The following is a 20,284-nucleotide window of genomic DNA, read 5'->3' on the forward strand; positions in this document are numbered from 1 at the left end:
ATTCATAATACCCAGTCCATGTTTAAGAATTGTTGGAGTTCAGGTGCAAAATACCTAAAGACTCTTAAGTTGGGAAAACTGTTGTAAAAAATTAGAATAGCCACTGTTCATAAAGCTACATATTGCATGTGGATTCATCATTAACACTGGTTAACAATGTGAACTCTGAGGTTGGGCAAAACAAAAGTAAATGGAATTAGAATAGCAAAACTAAAAGCTAAATGACCTAGTTATAAACTGAAAATACAACAGGCATCCAAGGGAACTAGAAATATTTTCACTTAATCTACACAGATTCTAAATTGCTATTTATTTGTTGTATTTTTCTAACCACCCATCTCCCTCAGAAGAAAAATATCTCTGAAAAGGAGTTGTAAAGACACTGTCCATCAGACTGTGCGATGTCTACTACATCTCTGAAATGTCCTTTCTTTTTACTCCTTCCCAAGATCAACTGTTCATGTGACGCCTCTAGAAGGAACATAGGAATGTTTTCATAATATCTTATAAATCATAATTTTCAAAAATTTCTGGAGAAAATATTACATCAGTTTTAGGATGCATATGAATTTGCTTCAGATAAAAAAATATGTTACTTTTGAAAGTTGTTTTGTTTTATTTTGAAGTTTCATGTCTATCAGCCAATAGTCTATTGATTTACAATGAATACAATTTTTAATTTCCTGTTTCATTATGGGCCACAAAATATTAAATTCAGCATTGCATGTCATCATTCCCTGGTTCCCATTTTATCCCTATGGAATGCCAAATACTATAAAATCTTACTGTGCCCAAAAATGGAAGGATTTTATGTTTGAAAAAAATAAAAATCTTGGCTATCATTAGGACACTTTCAAGTGAAATCATTCCACACTTGAGAAAGTGACAGTCTTTTGGATAAGCAAAATTCCACATACGTAAACTTCCATTACACTGAACTCTGATTTTTGACAGTTTTATCAGATGCACACCAAACATGCTTAGATAAGTTTCCTCCAAGTACTTTCCCCAACATCTGTATTTTTATCAGAACAAGATATCAACAATCATTCTGCTGAAGCAAACATTTCAAAAGTATTCTAGATATTTTGGACACTTTGTACTGCTTTGGTAAAAACACACTGAAGAAGAAATCACTCCATAATTCTGAAAATGTTAATACACTTCTTTGTGTGTGAGAAAGAGTAGAGTGAATGAGTGAGTGTGAATGCTTTTGGCACTATCCATATGGAAAGTTATTTGAGTTATTTATTTATTTTTCCATCTAGAAACTCTTTCGCACAATGAGGGATTATTTTTTTGTTGTTACTCATTTGACAATAGACTTTGGTTTTTTTTAAAAAAAAAAGTCTATCACTACTAGCTGTCTTACAGAAATAACTGGCCAAAGATTTTGACTTAACAAAATAATGTTAATAACCCAGGGTCCTCAGATAGTGCAACGTTGATGATTTCTTCACAGTACAAGAGAATTCAAGGACTGGTTGGAGAAATTAGAAATAAAGATATAATCTTTCCTTTAAGAATGAGAGGCCAATGCATTGTGGATTATGATTTCCAAGAAGAAACTAAAAAATAAAAATAAAACTTACTGTGGAATTTCTCCCTTCATTTTCATGAAGGCAGTTCTTTGGATACAAGCTTCAACAAAATTAATAGGGCTTAGATTTTGAACTTAACTTTCATGTCAAAGCCTTCTGGATGAAATTAATGAACTGAATTATGATGTTTCTTTCTTATGCTAAAAGGTACCGGGCAAACCAGTAAATGGTCTGTTGCAATTACACAAAGTCACTCAGGATTATATTCAGGATTAGAAATAATTATCTCTCATTTCAATTCAATATATTTCCCTGAATGTGTGTATTCCTGAATGTGACTGAGATAAAAAAATTTGCAACTGTGAAATAATTTTTTTTAAAGTTCACCATGAAAAAAGCCTAAAAGTAGTTTCAGATTTTTAACACTATATTGTAGCTTGAATACTAATTATATTTCAAATTTGCTCCTTTCCCTTTCCCGTTTGCAGATTCTTGAAACTTTTTTTGTGTTTGGTTATGCTTAGAAGTGCTGCAGATGAAACACAAATGTATGCAGATAGAGGAAGAAATTGGTATAAATAGGTATTATGATTTTGTTGTATCTTCAAAAGATAATATGGAGATAAAAAGTCCAACTAAAATATTATTTTTAGTGATCTAAATAATATAAAGCAAGTTAAGAAAATAGATTGATAAAAGATCCCAAACCACACTAAATCCTTTTTCAAGCAAGCAGCACTTAAGTATTTGTAAAACATCCAGCATAACCAGAAACCAGATTTAAGCAACATATGTGTGACAACAAAGGCCATATCATTATGCTATATCTGTCCTCCCTCATGGATTTAGAATTTCACAACAGTGAGTCTGTATAGATAATAATAAACAAATGGCTGGAATTTCTAGCCTTTCTGAAAAAATAAAATAATCAGTATGTTGGTATGTTTGGAGTGAAATTTTATAGCTTTCAAAAGATTTTTGAAAACTATACTTGCAACCTGTATTTGTGTCCCTGCTTCTAATTTTCATTGCCATGACTGGTTTGTTAGAAGACATTCACCCTCGCTGTAAAAAAAGTATTTTATTCAAAAGTATTATTCAGGACTATGCACTCTGAAGTTCACTTGGATTCACTCCAAGGAACTAAATCAGGATTACAGCTAAATTTGGATCATAAATATTATTTTAGGTTACTATAAAATGTATTCAGCTATAAATGATTAAGTACAAAACATTCATTTATACATCTCTACTGTGGCCAAAACAGTGTAAGCCAAACACATTTTCTAGAGGTAGACATCTCAATTGGGGATTATGGGAAATAGAATATTACATTGGAGGACTTTTTCGTCTTGTCTAATAGCATTCTATTTTAATCTTTTTATCCTAGACATAATTTCATCCTTGCTCTGCAATTTCTAAATATGCAAATCTGCATGATCAATACTAGTAATTATTTCATATTTAGATCCATTCAAACACTAAATAATATTATTAATAATAACAATGATGATGATGCATGCCATTGAAAATTAACATTTGTTTTGAAATGTTTTCAACCAGAGGCCATCAAGTCGCCTAATTATGTGTTGGACTGAAAACTTATCAGAGCCTTTCCTCACTAGTGGTCTTCAGAATAAATCAGCCCTTAATTTGCCGACACTGTAGTTTACTTGGAGAACAAAATGTGCTCCTGGCTCCAGTTAATATCTTGTCTTCTGAAATACTAATTTGTATGAAGAGGCAATGTTATGAATTGTCCAAGCTTCTGCCAGGAATTTGTCAAAGAATTGTTCACATGAAAACATCTCCCCTAAAATGTCTGAAAGTGGGAAACAGTAAAATTTATAGAGATCCAGCAGGAACAACTGGTTATTTTTCTGAAAGGGAAAGGTAAGTCTGCTTAAAATGTGGGTTATGGTAAAGGGGAAACATTGAGATTGCCAGAGCATTATAGTATTGATCATAGCTGCAAGTGAAGAAAGGATTGTTGTTGTTGTTAATTGTGAAGTCGTGTCCAACCCATCACGACCCCATGGACAATTGTCCATGGGGTTTTCAAGCCAAAGATACTGGAGTGGTTTGACATTTCCTTCTCCAGTGGATCGTGTTTTGTCAGAACTCTCTGCTATGACCTGTCCATCTTGCGTGGCCCTGCACGGCATTACTATGTTGATATTTTTATCATTTTTTTAAATCAGTGCCTCTTTTATGCTTTCAATTATATTGTCATAACCAGAGTTAAAATTTGGGAACTATTAAAGAAATAGAATGCAGAAAAGTATTTCAAGAACAAGAAACATAATTTTACTAGTAAGCATGTTAATTGTTTACATTACAGTGAATAAACAGCTATATTTTTAATACCAGTAAAATAGTTTGTTTTATGTTGAAGAATATAATAAATCTTACAAGAATTAATAAAAAATTACAGCAGGAGATAAGGCAAACTTGAATTTAATTTAATTTTTTTGTATACCATAATTGAGAGAAGAAAATAGTGTTTCAGTAAGTACTATAAATACAAAGAGACATTATCCTTTGGCTTAGTAAAATGAGTACAAGAATATTTACTCTAATCTGTACCCTTTTAACTTCAATAGTTCAACTATGAATATGCACTATATTAAGAATTGTTCAGGTTTTTGTTTTATGGAAGTTATAAAATTATTGAAGCGAAAAAACTTTAGACGTGCCATTTGGAGAACATTTTAGGAAATATGTTTGATATTACAAATAATTTTCAGTCTATATGAATGTGAAATAAATTCAGTTTAAAATTCTGTTCTATTGGCATTTTACACCAATAAAATAAATAGAATAATGTGGGTATACAGGGATTTTAAAATGTGGAATTATGCCATATTTTCTAAACCTATCCCAAGGTGCTATTATATTTGACAGGATTAGATTGCTTTGTAAGTATTATTACTTTTATTAACTTAATCAATAGGAATTCCAAACGTAAAAAGATAAATGATTTGATCTCTGCAAAAATATCTATGCAAGACATTGCAAAATATCCTAAATCCCAATACTAGGAAATACCTCTTGAAAGTATTAAAATTTTATCAAGATGAAATCAATGTAAATGGTAAATATAAATGTAAATGTAATTTCCTATGATTTGGAGAGGCAAAATTTATATTTTCAAATTGAGAATTATTTATGTATTAAAAACTGTCAGAAACTTTCAGTATCAATACACTTAAATGTCCACAGCATGATTACAGACATTGAAAGTATAAATGGTAAGGTATAAATGGTAAGAATGTATTTATCAAACAAACTTGTTTCCCTGACAAATCTGAACACTTTTTATTTGAAGTATTTTGGCACTAAATCCATATATACTTATAATAAGGTATAAAATATTCTATTATTTAAATAATATATTTAAATGCTCCAGGAAAATTATATAACATTTCATATATCTGCAAGCTTACAACAGCATTATTATAAAAATATTGTATCAATATTCAATTTACATAAGACACGTGATTTATTCAATGTGCAAAAAATTCCACCATTTTGAAATATTTTCTGATTCAAACTTGGTGCCTAAATAATCAAAGCAATGTACTTTTGAATGATCTTTCTCCATTTTATAATTCTGACTGGATAACAATAAATGATATTATTTCCAATCTCATTTTTTAATATAAACATTTGTCTCAAATTTTCAATTTGTTAGTTTTGAATCATTTGGGTGTATATTTTTTCAATTGATCCAGAAGACAGATACTTCGACTTTCTTCCAAACTGAAGTATTCATTAATGTACAGCACTTCCTTAACTTTAAAACTACAACAAGAATAATAAATAGCTAAGTTTATACAGTTTTAATTTAGAAAGGATTTAAGTAAATCTTCTAAATAGAAAATTTAGAAGGTATAGAAAATTTGCTTTTTATATCTTGCATGAAGTGTTGTTATCCATCTCAGAAAGGTTTGAATACCAGCTGCTTCTGAATAATTTAAACTGACTACAGTAAAGTAGTATTTGATAAGACTACAGCTTTCTTCTAAAAAATACCATTGACATTTGAGGCCACTCTCTCCACTCCTGTTCAAACGAGATGCGGAAATCCAACATTCCTTCCAAAATGATTGGAATTTCTATTATTGATCTTTTTTTATTTGAGTCTCTTGATTCCTTTGAGAATCTCACAGAACTACTCTTCTTCATCTAGGAATAAACTATCTTAAAAACGATTTAATTTTAACTGTCTTACAAAGTTGCATTGCCATCTAGAAGATCATTTACAAAAGAATTAAGTTAGTAGGGCCAATTTTCAGCCACACTCAAGCTTGCCTAACACTGACATAGATACAGGTAACAAATAATAATAAAAGGAGGAAAAACAAGACACAATCATAATACCGTATGAACATAATATTAAAGTTTCATAGATTTTCCAGAATTATGTAAAAGATTTTTCCAGATTAATTATTATGCAAAACTAGAAAATTTAAACACAATTTAAAATAGTCAATGTAATATTCGATCTAAACCAGGCATGTCAAACTCGCGACGTCACGTGACTTTTTCCCCATTGCCAGCAATGGGGAGGGCGTGGTTTCGTTGTGATGCATCCGGCCCATGGGCCGGCAGTTTGACATGCCTGATCTAAACCATATTTCACCTAGAATTGCAAGCTGAAGTAGATTTACGATAACACACAAAACCCTACTTCCACAGAGAACTTGTATTCTTAAAAAGGACCTTATGTATCTCCAAAATGCAGTCTATTTTTCTAAGTCCAAGTAGTCACCTATTTCTGAATTAATGAAAATTATCAAAATACTCAACTTGAAGCTATTTGTATATTATTGTTGTTATGTAACATGAGATATATTTTAGGCATTTTAAAGACACATACATATATTCCGTTTGTCCTTGTTTGAAAATAATGGAAATATTCCTATAGCATATATTATCAAATGAGCTAGTATCATAACTAAACAATTTAGATCTTTCAAATACAATAGTTAAACTATACAATTCCCATCCAGTTTTGCAGATGTAATGAGCTTCAGCTGTGAAAAGGTCTTGTTGTATAAGGTAGGTAATAAATCATTATCAAAGTGAATACAGCTCTCATGTTGTTCCTTTTGAGTATAGCATAAACCTCATGGGAGCTTTGCAAAAATTATCAAATCAGGAGATACATTTTTTTAGTGCACTTATGGTTCCTGTATGTTGAGAACACTTATTTTAAGGATTTATAGTCTATGTTTTTTCACTATTTTTTTAAAAGATTCAACAACTACAGAGAGAAAGGCGAAGTATACTGTTTGTTCTGTACTTTCAGTTTTGATATTTTTCATATGCTCAGTTTTGTTTCTGTCCAAAGGCCCGAAAGAAACATCTGAAACAAACTATTACTAATTCACTGAGGTGGCAAAATATGAACCCATTTATTAACAAAGCTGACATAAATCAATCAATTTTTGTTAACGTTAAGTCCAAAGCTTTATTTATTTGTAAGAGTGGCTGGTCTTGCTGAAAAACAAATCTATCTATCTATCTATCTATATATATATATATATATATATAAAAACTCACATGACCCTGGTCATCCAGTTCATTGTTTGTAAGCTTCAGTTTGTCAAAGCTAATCACTTGCCGCATCCAAGTCTCTCCTGAGGCAGGTGAATCCGGATGGATGTACACACGGGCAGGCACAGGTGAGTCAGCATTGCCAGCTACCATCCATTTGGAACTATGATAAACATACCTATGGGAGAGATTTATGATATTCACAGTGAAAATATTCTTTTGCAAGTTTGCTATAATAGAAGTATACTCTATAATCCCCCATTAGATTTTACTTGATGTTGTTTTATATTGTTTTTAAGTAGGGTTCATTATGCATTTTACTTCTGATCCTACTGTAAATTGCTTCAAGATGCTTTGGCATGGAAAGCAATATAGTAAATAAATAATAATTATTTATTTACTTTCTAAGGCTGCCTACTCTCCAAGAGATTCTGGGTGGCTTATAAGAGGGTTAAAAACATTAAAACACTAAATGCTAAAGCATCACAGAAGTAAAACCACCACACCAAGGAAGACAGATTCAAAGTCTGCTATGTGCTATTCTGTTCAGGCACTGTCTAAGCCGAATGTCTTCGAGAAGAGTCCAGTCTTAAGGCTTTCCTAAAAGCAACAGAACTGGGGCTATGCAGACGTCTGTGTGTGCATGTGTGTGCGTGTTCCAGAAAGTCAGGCAAAGCAACATATTTACAGAAGAGAAAAGAGAGGGATTGCTTTCCTGGTCTACATTACTTCTTTACCGTAAAGAAAAATAGTTATAACATTGTTTAAGCTATTTTAATTGAACAGTTTCATTACTGAATAAGTTATTCAGTATTTGTCTATCAGTAAATTGAACTATAGATAGAAAAAATTGTTCCGAATCCCTCACTGATAATTAAAGCAATTTAAATATTATAATTTGAATCAACAAAAACTTTGCTTGGAAAAACAAATCAATTAGGCTTGTTATCTTAGAGGTAAAATTATGCCCTTAGTACAGGAATAAACTACATGTGTTTTATAAGAATTACACCCAGGTAAAAGTGTTAGAACTGCAGCCCACAAAAAGAAAGGGCCTTTTGTTAATGGGAAAGGCTTCTGACCCAGCAGTGCTTTTCCCTGGTGAATGAGAAGAGAGGACAGAGTCAGCTTTTATTAGTGGTCCCTCCTCCTTACAATCCAACTGATACCTCCATTTCACAACTGATTGCACTCTGAGAAACTCACCACCAATTCACCACAATAAGACATGATGGTAGCCATTAACCCGCACAGCTTTAAAAGAGGATTCATTTATTAGTTATGGAGAAAGTTGTGGCAAATAGATTACAGATAGCAGATACAAAGGACCGTGGAATGTCTGTTTCATGCCTATAAGTGTAGAGAAGTATCCAGTATCGAGAAATGAAATGTTGGATTAAGATGGATTTTGACCTAATTCAGGAGGATGATTTGTATGGGTTTTTTTTACCACTGAGTTGATAGGGCTGAACAAGAAGAATAAATCAGCAAAATCAACACCCGCTCCTTCTGTCAAGACAACAGAACCATCAACTTACAATCAACAACAAGCACGCAAAGCCTGTCTCTATCTCATCTCTATCTCTGTAAAAAGTAAATTTATTTATATTTCCTATTTCTAAACTGCCCACTCACTTAGAGAAGGGCTTTGGGTGGTGTATCCAAACATTAAATCTGTATTTGTAAGATTTCTTTCCTTATGTTTAGGTAATCATTTAGCAAAAAGCTCATTCGTAATACACTATTTAACATTCCTATTTCTGTGCAGAATTAAATGTAGATGAGAAATTATCTGCATGAGTTGTAAATTTAAGTTTCACTAAAGCTAGTAGTAAAAAATAAATATTTTAAAAATTTAAATTAAAAATTAGGCTATTTTAAAAATACGGTCTTTTGTATAACACCTGCAAATATATTTGCATTCGTGGTGAATAGAGCAAGAAATTCTATTGAATAAGATTATTTAGAAAATTATTATTTAAGATCTGCAAGTGAAGGTGATTCAACTGCAATTCAGATTCATAAAAATGTTTTATTAGTCTTCAATTATATGTATTTATTTGACCCTTACATGATTACTAAAATTTCTCAGCTGTTTAATAAATGACTGGGTCATTTATTAAGTATTATCACAATGTTACGCACTAGAATCAATTAGGATGATGTTTCAGAATATATGAAATGCAGAATTGGGCCTTTTTATAAGTCCTTGGTAAGGTGGGTAACTTGAAATGGCTGAGTAAATACAAACGTACTTTTCAAGTAGACAGCTATTTGAAGTTACAACTGCCAAAACATCTTAGGGAGATATTTACGTGAGTGAGATTTGAACAGCTTGACACAATGGTCAGATATGGGAGATTTCATGCTATACCCAACAATGAGCGTCTCTGCATTTGCGGAGCAGCAGAGGTAAAAGACCTGGCTCACATCCTATTTGACTGTTGCCTGTATAAGAGGGTGAGAGACAGGTATCTTGGTCTATATACCAAACGAATGACCCATTGGAATCCCCATATCAAAACAACTTACCTTATGTCCGGCCAGAACTTGAAAATAACATTTAACGTAGCACAGTACTTAAACAAAATGGTTCGGCTGAGATCTGCATATGTGGGACTGATTGGGCTAGATTGCAAGGGCGACTCCAAAATATAATTTTATCATATTTTATCTATATCTGAAATTATTGAACACTATTACAATTTCATTTTAGACTGTATTTTATTTCCATTTCATTTTAAATCGTATTTTATTCTAATTCCATTTTAAACTGTGTTTTATCAAATTCCATTTTAAATTGCTTTTACCAAATTTTAGTAACAATTTGTTGCTGGAACTTTGCACTTTGATATGGCCTAAGGGCTAATCAATAAAGACTTATTTTTTCTATAAATCCAAAAGGTAAACCAGAATTGGAGAAAGGAGAATAAATATAAGGATGTTATGTTTCGTAACTTGGATTTTTTTAAAAAAAGAATATATTAACACATTTTCAAACAACAATGGTTTTAAAAGTACTTCCAGTAAATAAAACCACAATCTTTTCCTCAGAGAAATAGCAAATATATTCTGAAAACAAATGTCTTAATTTCTTGAATTTGCTATTTTCTGAAAGCATTCATTACAAATTTACAAATTTAGGAATTCTAGTGGAATACTTGCAGATATACACCGCCTTCGCAAGGAGCTACAAGATTGAAATCTTACATTAATATATTTAACAAATGCTACTGACAACCATTCAATTGTACAGAAGTAAAAGCACATATTAAATAGCTAAATGAAACTTTTCCAGTATTTTCCATACTATGGTTTGTCATAACTTCGAACAGTCACTAAGCAACCAGTTGTAAGTTGAAAACTACTGATAACCAGCCCCAAATCATCCAACAAATAGGTTTCATGGCTAAAATGAAACTAGAATTCAAAGTCTCCTGCTATCTAGCCTGGCTTTTCCATACTAAAAATCAGAAAGGAATATTAATTCTATATAATTTAAGTCTGTATCCAATATGGTTAACAGTTATATTCCTTGATTAAAAAAACAATTTAAAAATCAGTACAATGACATAAACTTATAAAGACAAGAGCCTGATAAATTATTATTAAATGAAATAAAGTTTTAAATACAGAGCAGCAAAAAAAAACATATTTGTTTGAATGAAATCATATATTGTCTTGAATAAAATTATTTTTGCATGTTAGCAGAAAGCTATCAACCAAGATAGGTTTTCTTCATTGGTGACTTCCAAATGTAAGTACAAACCACTGAAAAAGACTCCAATTTACACCAAATGCATATAAAACCTGGAGGAGATAGAGAAGGAGTCTGCTTGGAAGAATCTGACAGCTGGGCATCTCATCTCAAACAAGACAATTTTTCGATAAACTGATCTTATATTAACTAAGAATTTATAATAAACATTCTGAATTGTACCCATAAACAAATTACCAGCCATATAAAGTGTAGTCAAAAGGTTACACTCTTTCTATAACTGGTCTAAGTCTACAGTCTGGCTACGGCATTTTAAGATAGCTGAAGTTTCCAATCTTCAAACGTATGGAAGTGATCTAATCCAGATGTAACTATACTATGTCTTACCAGTGCTAAGTCAGACACCTCAACAGGCATATTTGGAGCCAAGCAAAAGACTCCTGGATACCAATGAAAGGGAAGTATCCAAACTATGATTAAATCTAGAGATATCCTCGGACTAATTATCCTATCTTTTTAACTAGCCGAGAGGAGCTAGATGCTTTCATTTTGTTTGCTCTCATTCAATCCATACCAAACTGTATTTTTTAAAAAAAATCAACATTATCTTTGGATTACGACAGATAGGACTAGGAATCATCCAATTTGTGGTAACACCAAGGTGAAAAGCAAGGGACAATCTTCAGAAGGAATCTATATTTCATGCTGTTTAAAACTGATAAAAGGGTCAAAGGGCGGGGGTCACAAAAAATTTACTCTCCTATCAAGTTCCCAACTGAAGGGCATGTACTAAGACAGTCAAAATAATTTCAATCCTGTAATAACTATCAACCCATATTCAAGTGAATCTCAGTAAACTGTACACAAAAAATTCACAAAAAAATCACTCTCCTATCAAGTTCCCAACTGAAGGGCATGTACTAAGACAGTCAAAATAATTTCAATCCTGTAATAACTATCAACCCATATTCAAGTGAATCTCAGTAAACTGTACACAAAAAATTCACAAAAAATTCACTCTCCTATCAAGTTCCCAACTGAAGGGCATGTACTAAGACAGTCAAAATAATTTCAATCCTGTAATAACTATCAACCCATATTCAAGTGAATCTCAGTAAACTGTACAATACTCCCAAGGAAAAACATGTATATTGCATGTCATTATATGCTCCTAAACATGTTTTACAAAAATCTGAAAATTACACAACATAATGAAATTCAAGGCTAGCTTTCTTCTATTAGCTTTTATAAACAAGAGAGAATATGGTTCAACTATTCAAGGACAGACATGGTGTATATTACTTTTTCCAGAATTTTACCCAGTTCTTTGGGCTGTTTAAGCTGAAAAATATTCATCAAAATTGGAGAATAATAGAACTTTATTAAACTCCTTTAATGATAGTATAAAAGTCTAGTGGGTATGAATGAATTTATCTGCAAAATCCTTTGCTTAACTGGATGCAGTGAACTACTAAGCCAGCATTATTTCTTCGAAGCCCAAATATAGACCTACATATACCAGCAAAAGCTCCATTACCTAACTAGTGCACCTACTATGATAATAGAGAAAAAATATCTTTGTCCCATTTCTCTTTTAGAATATTTTTAAAATAGGCTTCTGTTCTACATTCTGTCAAAATTTCTCAAGTCTTTCACCAATGTCTCAACTTTCATTTTAATTTAAGATCTAATCTAATCTAATCTATCTATCATCTATCTATCTATCTATCTATCTATCTATCTATCTATCTATCTTAGGGCATTTGTTTAGCTTCATGAAGCAATCATACACAGGAATAATTGAACAACTATCTTTGGTACATCTTTAGAGATGGCATGAAAATCAACTGCTACACATCTACCCTAACAAAGAGAAGAACAGCAAATATCCAGTTGAATAATCATAATTCTAGTATGGCTGTGTAGTGTCCATCTTGAAAATATATTCAGTCCAGTAAAACCTATGCAATAATGTCCCATCTTGAAATAATTCAAAGCAGATCTAGGGTATTAAAATGGTTGAGTATTTCTTCCATTTCCTTCTCTTTTTAAGCGAAAGACCAGGTATGAGTTTTAAAGAGATGCTTTATCATAACTGCTTCATGAAGCAAACTCCATCCCACCACCTCTTTAAGGCTAAAGCAAAGCAAGGTCATTTCTTCTTTTAGCTTTGTAGTGTCCTCCAGCATTTCACTAGCTGGAAGAGGTTTCTGTGCTGTCATTAGTGGACCTGCTAATCAAACGTCAAGATCTCTGTAAGGCATACCACATCACCTTTGTCTCTTGACTAGGTAGACATCATTTCCATGGCAAAACAGACAAATTACAGCTGTTGTAACTTTAGCCACCGAGTAGTTCCATATTCATGCAGTGTTGTTCTTAACTGGGCTAGCAAAGTGATTTGCACCATAAAGACAATCCACTTCACTTCAGTCTTACTAATTACAGTGAATCTATTTGCAAGTAAGGAGCTGAAGGACTATTGCTTACAAGATAAGAAAAATAATGATAACAGGATATTCAATATGTGAACCAAACGTATAATGCTCAAACACAAAAACAAAAAACAATAATCAAAGTTGGAGTTGTTCATGGGCAAAAAGAACATAGGAATTTGGAAGGGAATTAAGCACAATTTTGTTATTTTCCAAATAAACTATATATTTTGCAGTTCCCTCATCCCATGTATTAAATATTAATGCTACTTTACCTGTATCTTTTGTTGTCTACAGGGACAATATCCATAGCAATGTAATACTGCTGATGAGGATCTAGGCCTGAAATTTTCACTCTCATTGCAGGAAACATTCGTCTGAATATAGAAAAGAGTATTTAATAAAAAACAGATTTGGGAGACAAAATTAGGAACAAGATTGAAGTATAACCCTCAACTCTTTCTCATTTAAAGTTATCTGCAAGCTTTTTTTCCTTTTTAAATCATTAGAGCCAATTCACTCACAAAACCCTAACACAGGGGGGTCAAACTCACCACGTCATGTGATGTGTCGTGACATATCTTGACTTCCCCCATTGCCGGACCTTTGACACCCCTACATCTCAATAACTTTTACATCTATTTTAATTGTTAGTGAAATTCCTTCAAACAACAAACTCAGTATAGATGTGAATTAGCAATTTTGTTTTTAATTTGTTGCTCTGTTTAAAACTCACATCAGAGGCTGAAATAGCAGCTGCAGCTACTCATAAATACGATTTTCAGTTTGTCATTCTGATCCTCAAAAATGTTTTCTCAAATGTAAATAGGTACAGCTCATTTTCATGTTGCAGTGCCCTGAACATAAACATTTTCCCTCTAGGATTACATGCATACATATGCACACACACCCAAATTCATATCTAAACAGATGATCAAAACTATCAGTTCTGTCACGGGAAAAGAAGATTTATGACTTTATCAGCTGCTTCTAATAATTAGCACAGTGAGAGATTATAGCATGTCACCTTTTCTGCAGTGAATATACGTTACAGAAACAATAAGCATGGTTTTAGAGGTGAATTTCCCAGGACAGGGTTATACTACTTAAAATGTTTTGGGGGAGATATATATGCACAAATGTGTATATACATAAACTCCAAATCATCTAAATGATATTCATATAGTATATAGACACATATATGTCCATAAAGGTACCATTCTAAATGTGTATTTAGAAACAAATTCCAATAATACAGTAAAAAGACATTAAATATTTAACAGGTATTCTAAAATGTATTTATATTTCAAATTTCTAAACTGCCCATCTCCCTCAGAGAGAAAAAATACTTCAAAAATTATCTCAAAAATTACTTCATTAAGAATAAAAAATCCACACAGCAATTTTGCTACTGCCTAACGGAAATCACTACATGGACATTTATGAAGCACTGTATTGTATTTCTCAAATTAGCTGTTGAGTAAAAACTGTCTTAGCTTTAAAGGAATTTCATAACAAAAATATAGTATATTTTTACTTCCATAAAAGGACCATAGATTCAGTTCTATTTTCCTAAAATTCTCAGTCTTTTCTAAAAGTATGAAATCTAAATTACATTCTAGAAATAATAAATTAACATGTTTAAAATAACCAAGAAGCAAAACTAACTATGGCTACCTAGTTAACATTTTTTTTAATCTGTAAGATAAAAAGGAAAAATTGACAGGAGCCAATGTTAAGCCAAATATTGCATTTCAATCATTAATAATGCCTCACTGAAAATAAAGAAGGTAACATATGGCTTCAATAAAATGTGTTTTTGTCATTGTTAATGCATTCAGATATATTTCTATAATGCAGATTTTTATCATGTATACATTCTTTACAGAGTAAGAACAAGTTATCTTTAGGATAATGTATTTTGTTAAAATAATGAACAGGAAACCTACCATTCCTCACGTTCTGCATCATTTATAATTCTAATGGCCTCTCCAGCTTCATAATTTGCTAAGTTATTTTCACATATCAGCAATTTGAATTCATACCCACCATTCTTAAATATTATGTTAGAGATAATTTAAATTTCCAACTTTCACAACAGTAAAATGTAAATGTTTGTATCTAACTAGCATAATGATTAAAGTTTGAATATAAAAAATGCTTGAGACAATACAAATTATCTGAAACAGAAAACCAAAGGCAACCAATGGTTTCTCCTGAATATTTTGCTTCTGATCTAATCTTTTGATTTTGCTATTAGAAACATCTCTTTGACTCATACTTCAGGATGCTAGAAATGGTAAATATTTTCACTGTGGTGAACAAAAAATAGATACAACAGAGAATAACATTTCAAGCCATATCTAACATTAGATTTTTTAAAATAGACTGATCGTTATGAATAATAAACACTTTAATTCAAACCAATAGCCTTTCCAAGGAATATATTGAAGATCAGTGATTAGCTGGGGGGGAAAAACATCGTTTTTTAGGACCGTTGCTAAAATTGTGTTCCTTGTTTTAAAATCTCTCTCTAAGTATGGCAATACTGAGGACCCAGATTGTTGGGGGCAATAAGCTGACTTTGTAATAATGCTGCTGGGGGGGGGGGGGCGAAAGCCCTAATAAGCAGGCATATACATAGAATGAAGGCTATTGCTAAGCACATTTGATTTGTGCTTAAGATTGTAAGCCGCCCTGAGTCTTCGGAGAAGGGCGGGATATAAATGGGATTAAAATAATAATAAAAAAATATCAGAACATGGTAATTAATTCAAATAATTTACAACCAATCCCTGCAATCCTGTATGTATGTATGCACATGGACGCAGTTTGCATTTCGATTTGGTATGTCATTCCAAAACATATTCTGACTGTTTAAGATTTACTTCCAAATCAACACGGAGGGGGACGGATGCGCTTTTCATAACGTTATTCCAAACTACTTCGTGATTTCATTATCCCTTTATTTGGAAACTCGTCCACCAGCAGCATACACGTTCGGGTGGAACGGCCTCGTTTCTGTGACCGAATTTTGAAGAGCAACATGTATGTATGTAACCCCCGTATTCTAAACTCATCTAATTCGGCCGTAAAACCTTCTACCCAAAACGGAAATTCCACAGCGCGTTTCAGAGCCGCGCCGATTCTCAAGATTTAGCGGCACTGCCGGGTTTTGTTTTGTTTTGTTTTGTTTTTTGAATCACTGAGTCGGACGATTCGCCCTGCCTTTTTTTTTTCTTTTTTACCTTCCCGCCTTGGTAATAATCATCTCGGTGCCGATCTCGTGGAAACGTTTCCAGAGCTCCGCGCCCTGCAGGTCCACCCGAGGCACTTGCGGGGCAAGTGAAGGCGAGGCAGCCTTGGCGGAGCCTGCAGGAGTCAGGGGAGGCGACGCGCTGTTTAAGAAACTCTCTTCACAGCCACCTGTAGGAATCAAAGCAGAAGCGGGAAAGATATGAGGGGGCGGCGGTAGGGCAAATACACGGCCTAAAAGCGCTAAGCCGAACCCGGAAGTAGAGGCGACTAGGGGAGCTATCTCTACGCTCCCGGGTGGGAAGAGAGAATATTTTTTTTTTAAAAAAAAAATCCCACAGAAACCCTAACCACCAGGGATCTTCAAACTTGGCCCTTCTATGACTCGTGGACTTCAACTCCCAGAATCCCTCAGCGAGCGTGCCTGGCTGAGGAATTCTGGGAGCTGAAGTCCACAAGTCATAGAGGGGCCAAGTTTGAAGACCCCTGCGTAACCACGAAACTTGCGCTTTTTCCCGCCCCCCCCATGGAAAAGGCGCCTGAAGCGTGGCTCGCTTGTTTCTTCACTGCAGACTCCCGCGCTTTATGCGCACGTGCCTCCCTTAGAAAAGGGGCGCGTGCTTTTTTCGTGTCGTCCGCCGGTGCTTTTTTTTTTTTGGGGGGGGGGGTAGCGCCAACACCGCTCCCTCGGGCCTCAATTCCACGCGGGTGTCCGTGAACGGGCAACAGTTTGGGGTCGAGGAAGCAAAACGAAAGGCTCGGGGGGAAAAATCTCGCCGGGAAAAGGCGGGAATTCGTTCCCCTCCCCCACCTCGAGCGTCCCTAGGCAAAAAAGAGCGCCAGGGCCCACCCGGGGCGGCGAGATAACGTTCAAAGAGCCGGCGCGTCTTTGCGATCGGTCTCGTGGTTCCTTTGCAGCAAAAAGGCAGCGGAGGCTAACGTCAATTAGGGCTGCTTCCTGGAAATAATAAATCGCCTTCCTCAGAAGCAGTCTTAAGTTGGTTTCGCCTTCACTCTTTTTTTAACGGTTATTATCGACAGCCGTCCCTTTTCCAGGGCCATTTGAACTAAAGTCAGCCTCAATTTCAGGGAAAGACAGTTCGCCCTGCTCAATACTTTACACGTCTTTTAATTGCGGGCTCTTTTGGGGAATGGATTGGAAGCAGATTTTGGAGACTTCACCGCGTTAGGCCCAAATCCTACTTAAAAAGCGGCAGAAACGAAGAATTAACTGAAATCCCGAACCGCTTTCTTTCTGCACTGACTGTACCTGGGTGTACTGACTTGGAAGTAAATTGAGACAACAAAGAGCCTTAGTATTATTTCATTTTCGGATGTATTGTAAAATACAGTTTCATGGATTTTAGGCCTCTTTATCCGATGCGCCCACAAAAACATCATCATCAAACAAATAAGCAAAAAACACCACAATCAACTTGTTATTTTATATGGGCAGATTACATTGACTATTTGCCCAAACAGTTCAAACAAAGAATTTAGCAATCCAAAGTACATTTGAAGATAAATCTGTAAATTTCAATTAACTTAAATACCAAATTATTGTTTGTAAGAAAACCTGTGGTCACCTATATTTCACTAGAAGGAAAGTATGTAATATTTTTATCAATTTAAAGGGGGGAGGTTAAAAAACGGTGGGATTCAGCCAGTTCGGCAGAATTGGTATCCAATATTTTGTTGCCCAAGCCCAGAATGGACTTCTGGAAGTGGCGTGCATCCAGAGAACCGGTTGTTCACTTATTTAAATACCACCCCTGGTAAAAAATATTACTATATATTCAGTATATTTTAACTGATTTGCATACACTGAATAGGACCATAATAAACGCAATGTAGCTGTTGGGGGGGTGTTTTAATAATACTGACATCTACATTTTTAACTACTGTAGTTAGCTATCAAGAGAAAAAAATATGTCTCATTGTCATAAATAACATTTCAGTCCAAGTAAAAGCGAAAAGCTGAAAAGTAGTAAGGATTATCTGGTTAAAGTGGATCCCATCCATGTTTAAGTTAATATAAATAATTTTTCCTAGTAGCGATTTAGAGTAAACAGAATTATTCCTAGAAAAATGCCTATCCACAAAATGTAAAGATCTTGTTTTAAGTCGAACTAAGTCAGGTTTGAGAATATTATGTGCAGCTCATCTGAGAAACCCACAAGTGAATGACCTTCCTAGACATGTCTATGGGGTGTTCAATGGAGCTTATTCCCATTTAGTTCAATGGTATTCACCACCAGATATATGCTTTGAGGACTGCAGCCTAAAAACCCTACCCCTATCAGTGATGGTAATAAATATAATTATTTCCTACATTACGCAAAATGCTTAATCATGTAAGAATTGATAGATACTAAGCTTAGACAGTACAATATTAAACTTTCTGTAGCTTAGCATTGTGGGCCAAAACATCAAATTTGGTTACCGGTAGATCTGTATTATTCAAATTCAAGCAAAAGGGGTTATTCAGTAACCAGGTTCATTTTTAGGGTGTGATTTTATTTATTTATTTCCAATTGGACATATGCTTTTTTTCCTTCTAGAGTGCAAAGCTCCTGGGGGCTGAGTCCCCCTGAACTCCTTGGCTTGGAGAAATTTTTTTTTTTGCAAAGTACTGGAGCTGAAGCATACTAGTACTATATACCCACTGTGGGCTAATCGCACAGAAACCAATTCCTTCCAGAAAAACAAAACAAAACAGAATAAAAATACACTTCACTTCTTATCATTCTACTGTGTTATTAATTGCTTTACTCTTGATTAGTAAAGACTGAACAGGGCATTAGCCAGTAGAACTTGGCCCAGTTGTTTTTAAAAATCCTGCATTTTCTGCTACCAGGACTGGACCCTATTGATGCTTCTGCAAACCGCAGGACAGTCTGGGTAAGTTGAAGGGAAAGGACAGGCCGCTGAGCCGAGCTGTGACAGCCTTCTCTCTCCGACCGAGAAGAGACATCAGTCTGGGGATTGGGACCATTGAAAGCCGCGTTCTTTTGGAGGGAAAACGTCCCCATTTTTTAGTTATGACCAGGCAAGGAAAATTTGGGGGGGGGAGGGAGAGAGAGAGAGGTCCTTCTTAAGTGGAGAGCGAGTTGTGTAAGCAAGAGGACGCAAGGACTTACCGGGAGCTACCTCCCGGACGCCACAGTTCTTCGTTGCTTCGGGCGCGGCCGAGCAGGTCTCAGCGCCGGAGGGCGAAGTGGCGCTCTGCCCGGCGCCTTCTCTGGAGTCCGCCTCGCAGCTGTTCCCGTGGCCGCCGCCGCCGCTACCTTCGGACGGCGTCTCTTCCCCGTTGACTCCAGCCAGCTTTCGTCGCTTCTGAGGCGGCGGCTGTAGCTGCGATTGCCGCTGCTGCTGCTGCTGCTGCTGTTTCTCGGCTCCGATCAACGCCTCCACCGAGAACGCGTGAGCCTTGAGGCTCAGCACGGTGCAAGGCGAGGCTCTCCGCTTCTCTGCCATGTCGGACCGGCGAACTGGAACCCTCCCGTCTTCTCTCTCGCCCCCGCCGGCTGCTATTGCTCTTCCGGGCCGCGCCGCTCGCCTTGCCTTCGCTTCGCCGCGCCTTTCGCATCCACCTCCTAGCAGGCTGAAGTGGGTCGCCGAGCCTTCCCCCCTCCTCTTCCCTTTGCGAGCCCAGAGGATCCCTCTACGCCAAAGCGGGGCTTCCCGTCCTCCCCTCCTCCTTCTCCCGCAAGCTCTGCCTCGTCCGAGGGGCCAAACAGCTCTGACATGGGTAACGAACGCTCTGCGGACAC

General features: G+C 35.2%; 2 protein-coding genes across 2 annotated transcripts in view; one reads left to right on the top strand and one right to left on the bottom strand.

Moving 5' to 3' along the window:
- TBX18 (T-box transcription factor 18) overlaps positions 1 to 20,075 on the bottom strand; it is a 29,451-nt gene extending 9,376 nt beyond the window's left edge. The window contains exons 1-4 of the mRNA XM_083350391.1: positions 19,652 to 20,075; positions 16,505 to 16,682; positions 13,532 to 13,633; positions 7,110 to 7,281 (exon numbers count right to left, since the gene is read on the bottom strand). Coding sequence (XP_083206517.1) covers positions 7,110 to 7,281; positions 13,532 to 13,633; positions 16,505 to 16,682; positions 19,652 to 19,988 — 789 coding nt within the window. The 5' untranslated portion in view covers positions 19,989 to 20,075. The remainder of the gene's footprint in view (positions 1 to 7,109; positions 7,282 to 13,531; positions 13,634 to 16,504; positions 16,683 to 19,651) is intronic.
- The window catches only part of MRAP2 (melanocortin 2 receptor accessory protein 2), a gene marked incomplete at its 5' end in the record, with an annotated part of 869,028 nt that overhangs the window by 283,065 nt on the left and 565,679 nt on the right, over positions 1 to 20,284 (top strand). The gene's annotated exons all lie outside the window — the stretch shown is intronic.

This window comes from Vipera ursinii (genome assembly GCF_947247035.1).
Source record: "Vipera ursinii genome assembly, chromosome: 1".
Taxonomy (NCBI): Eukaryota; Metazoa; Chordata; class Lepidosauria; order Squamata; family Viperidae; genus Vipera; species Vipera ursinii.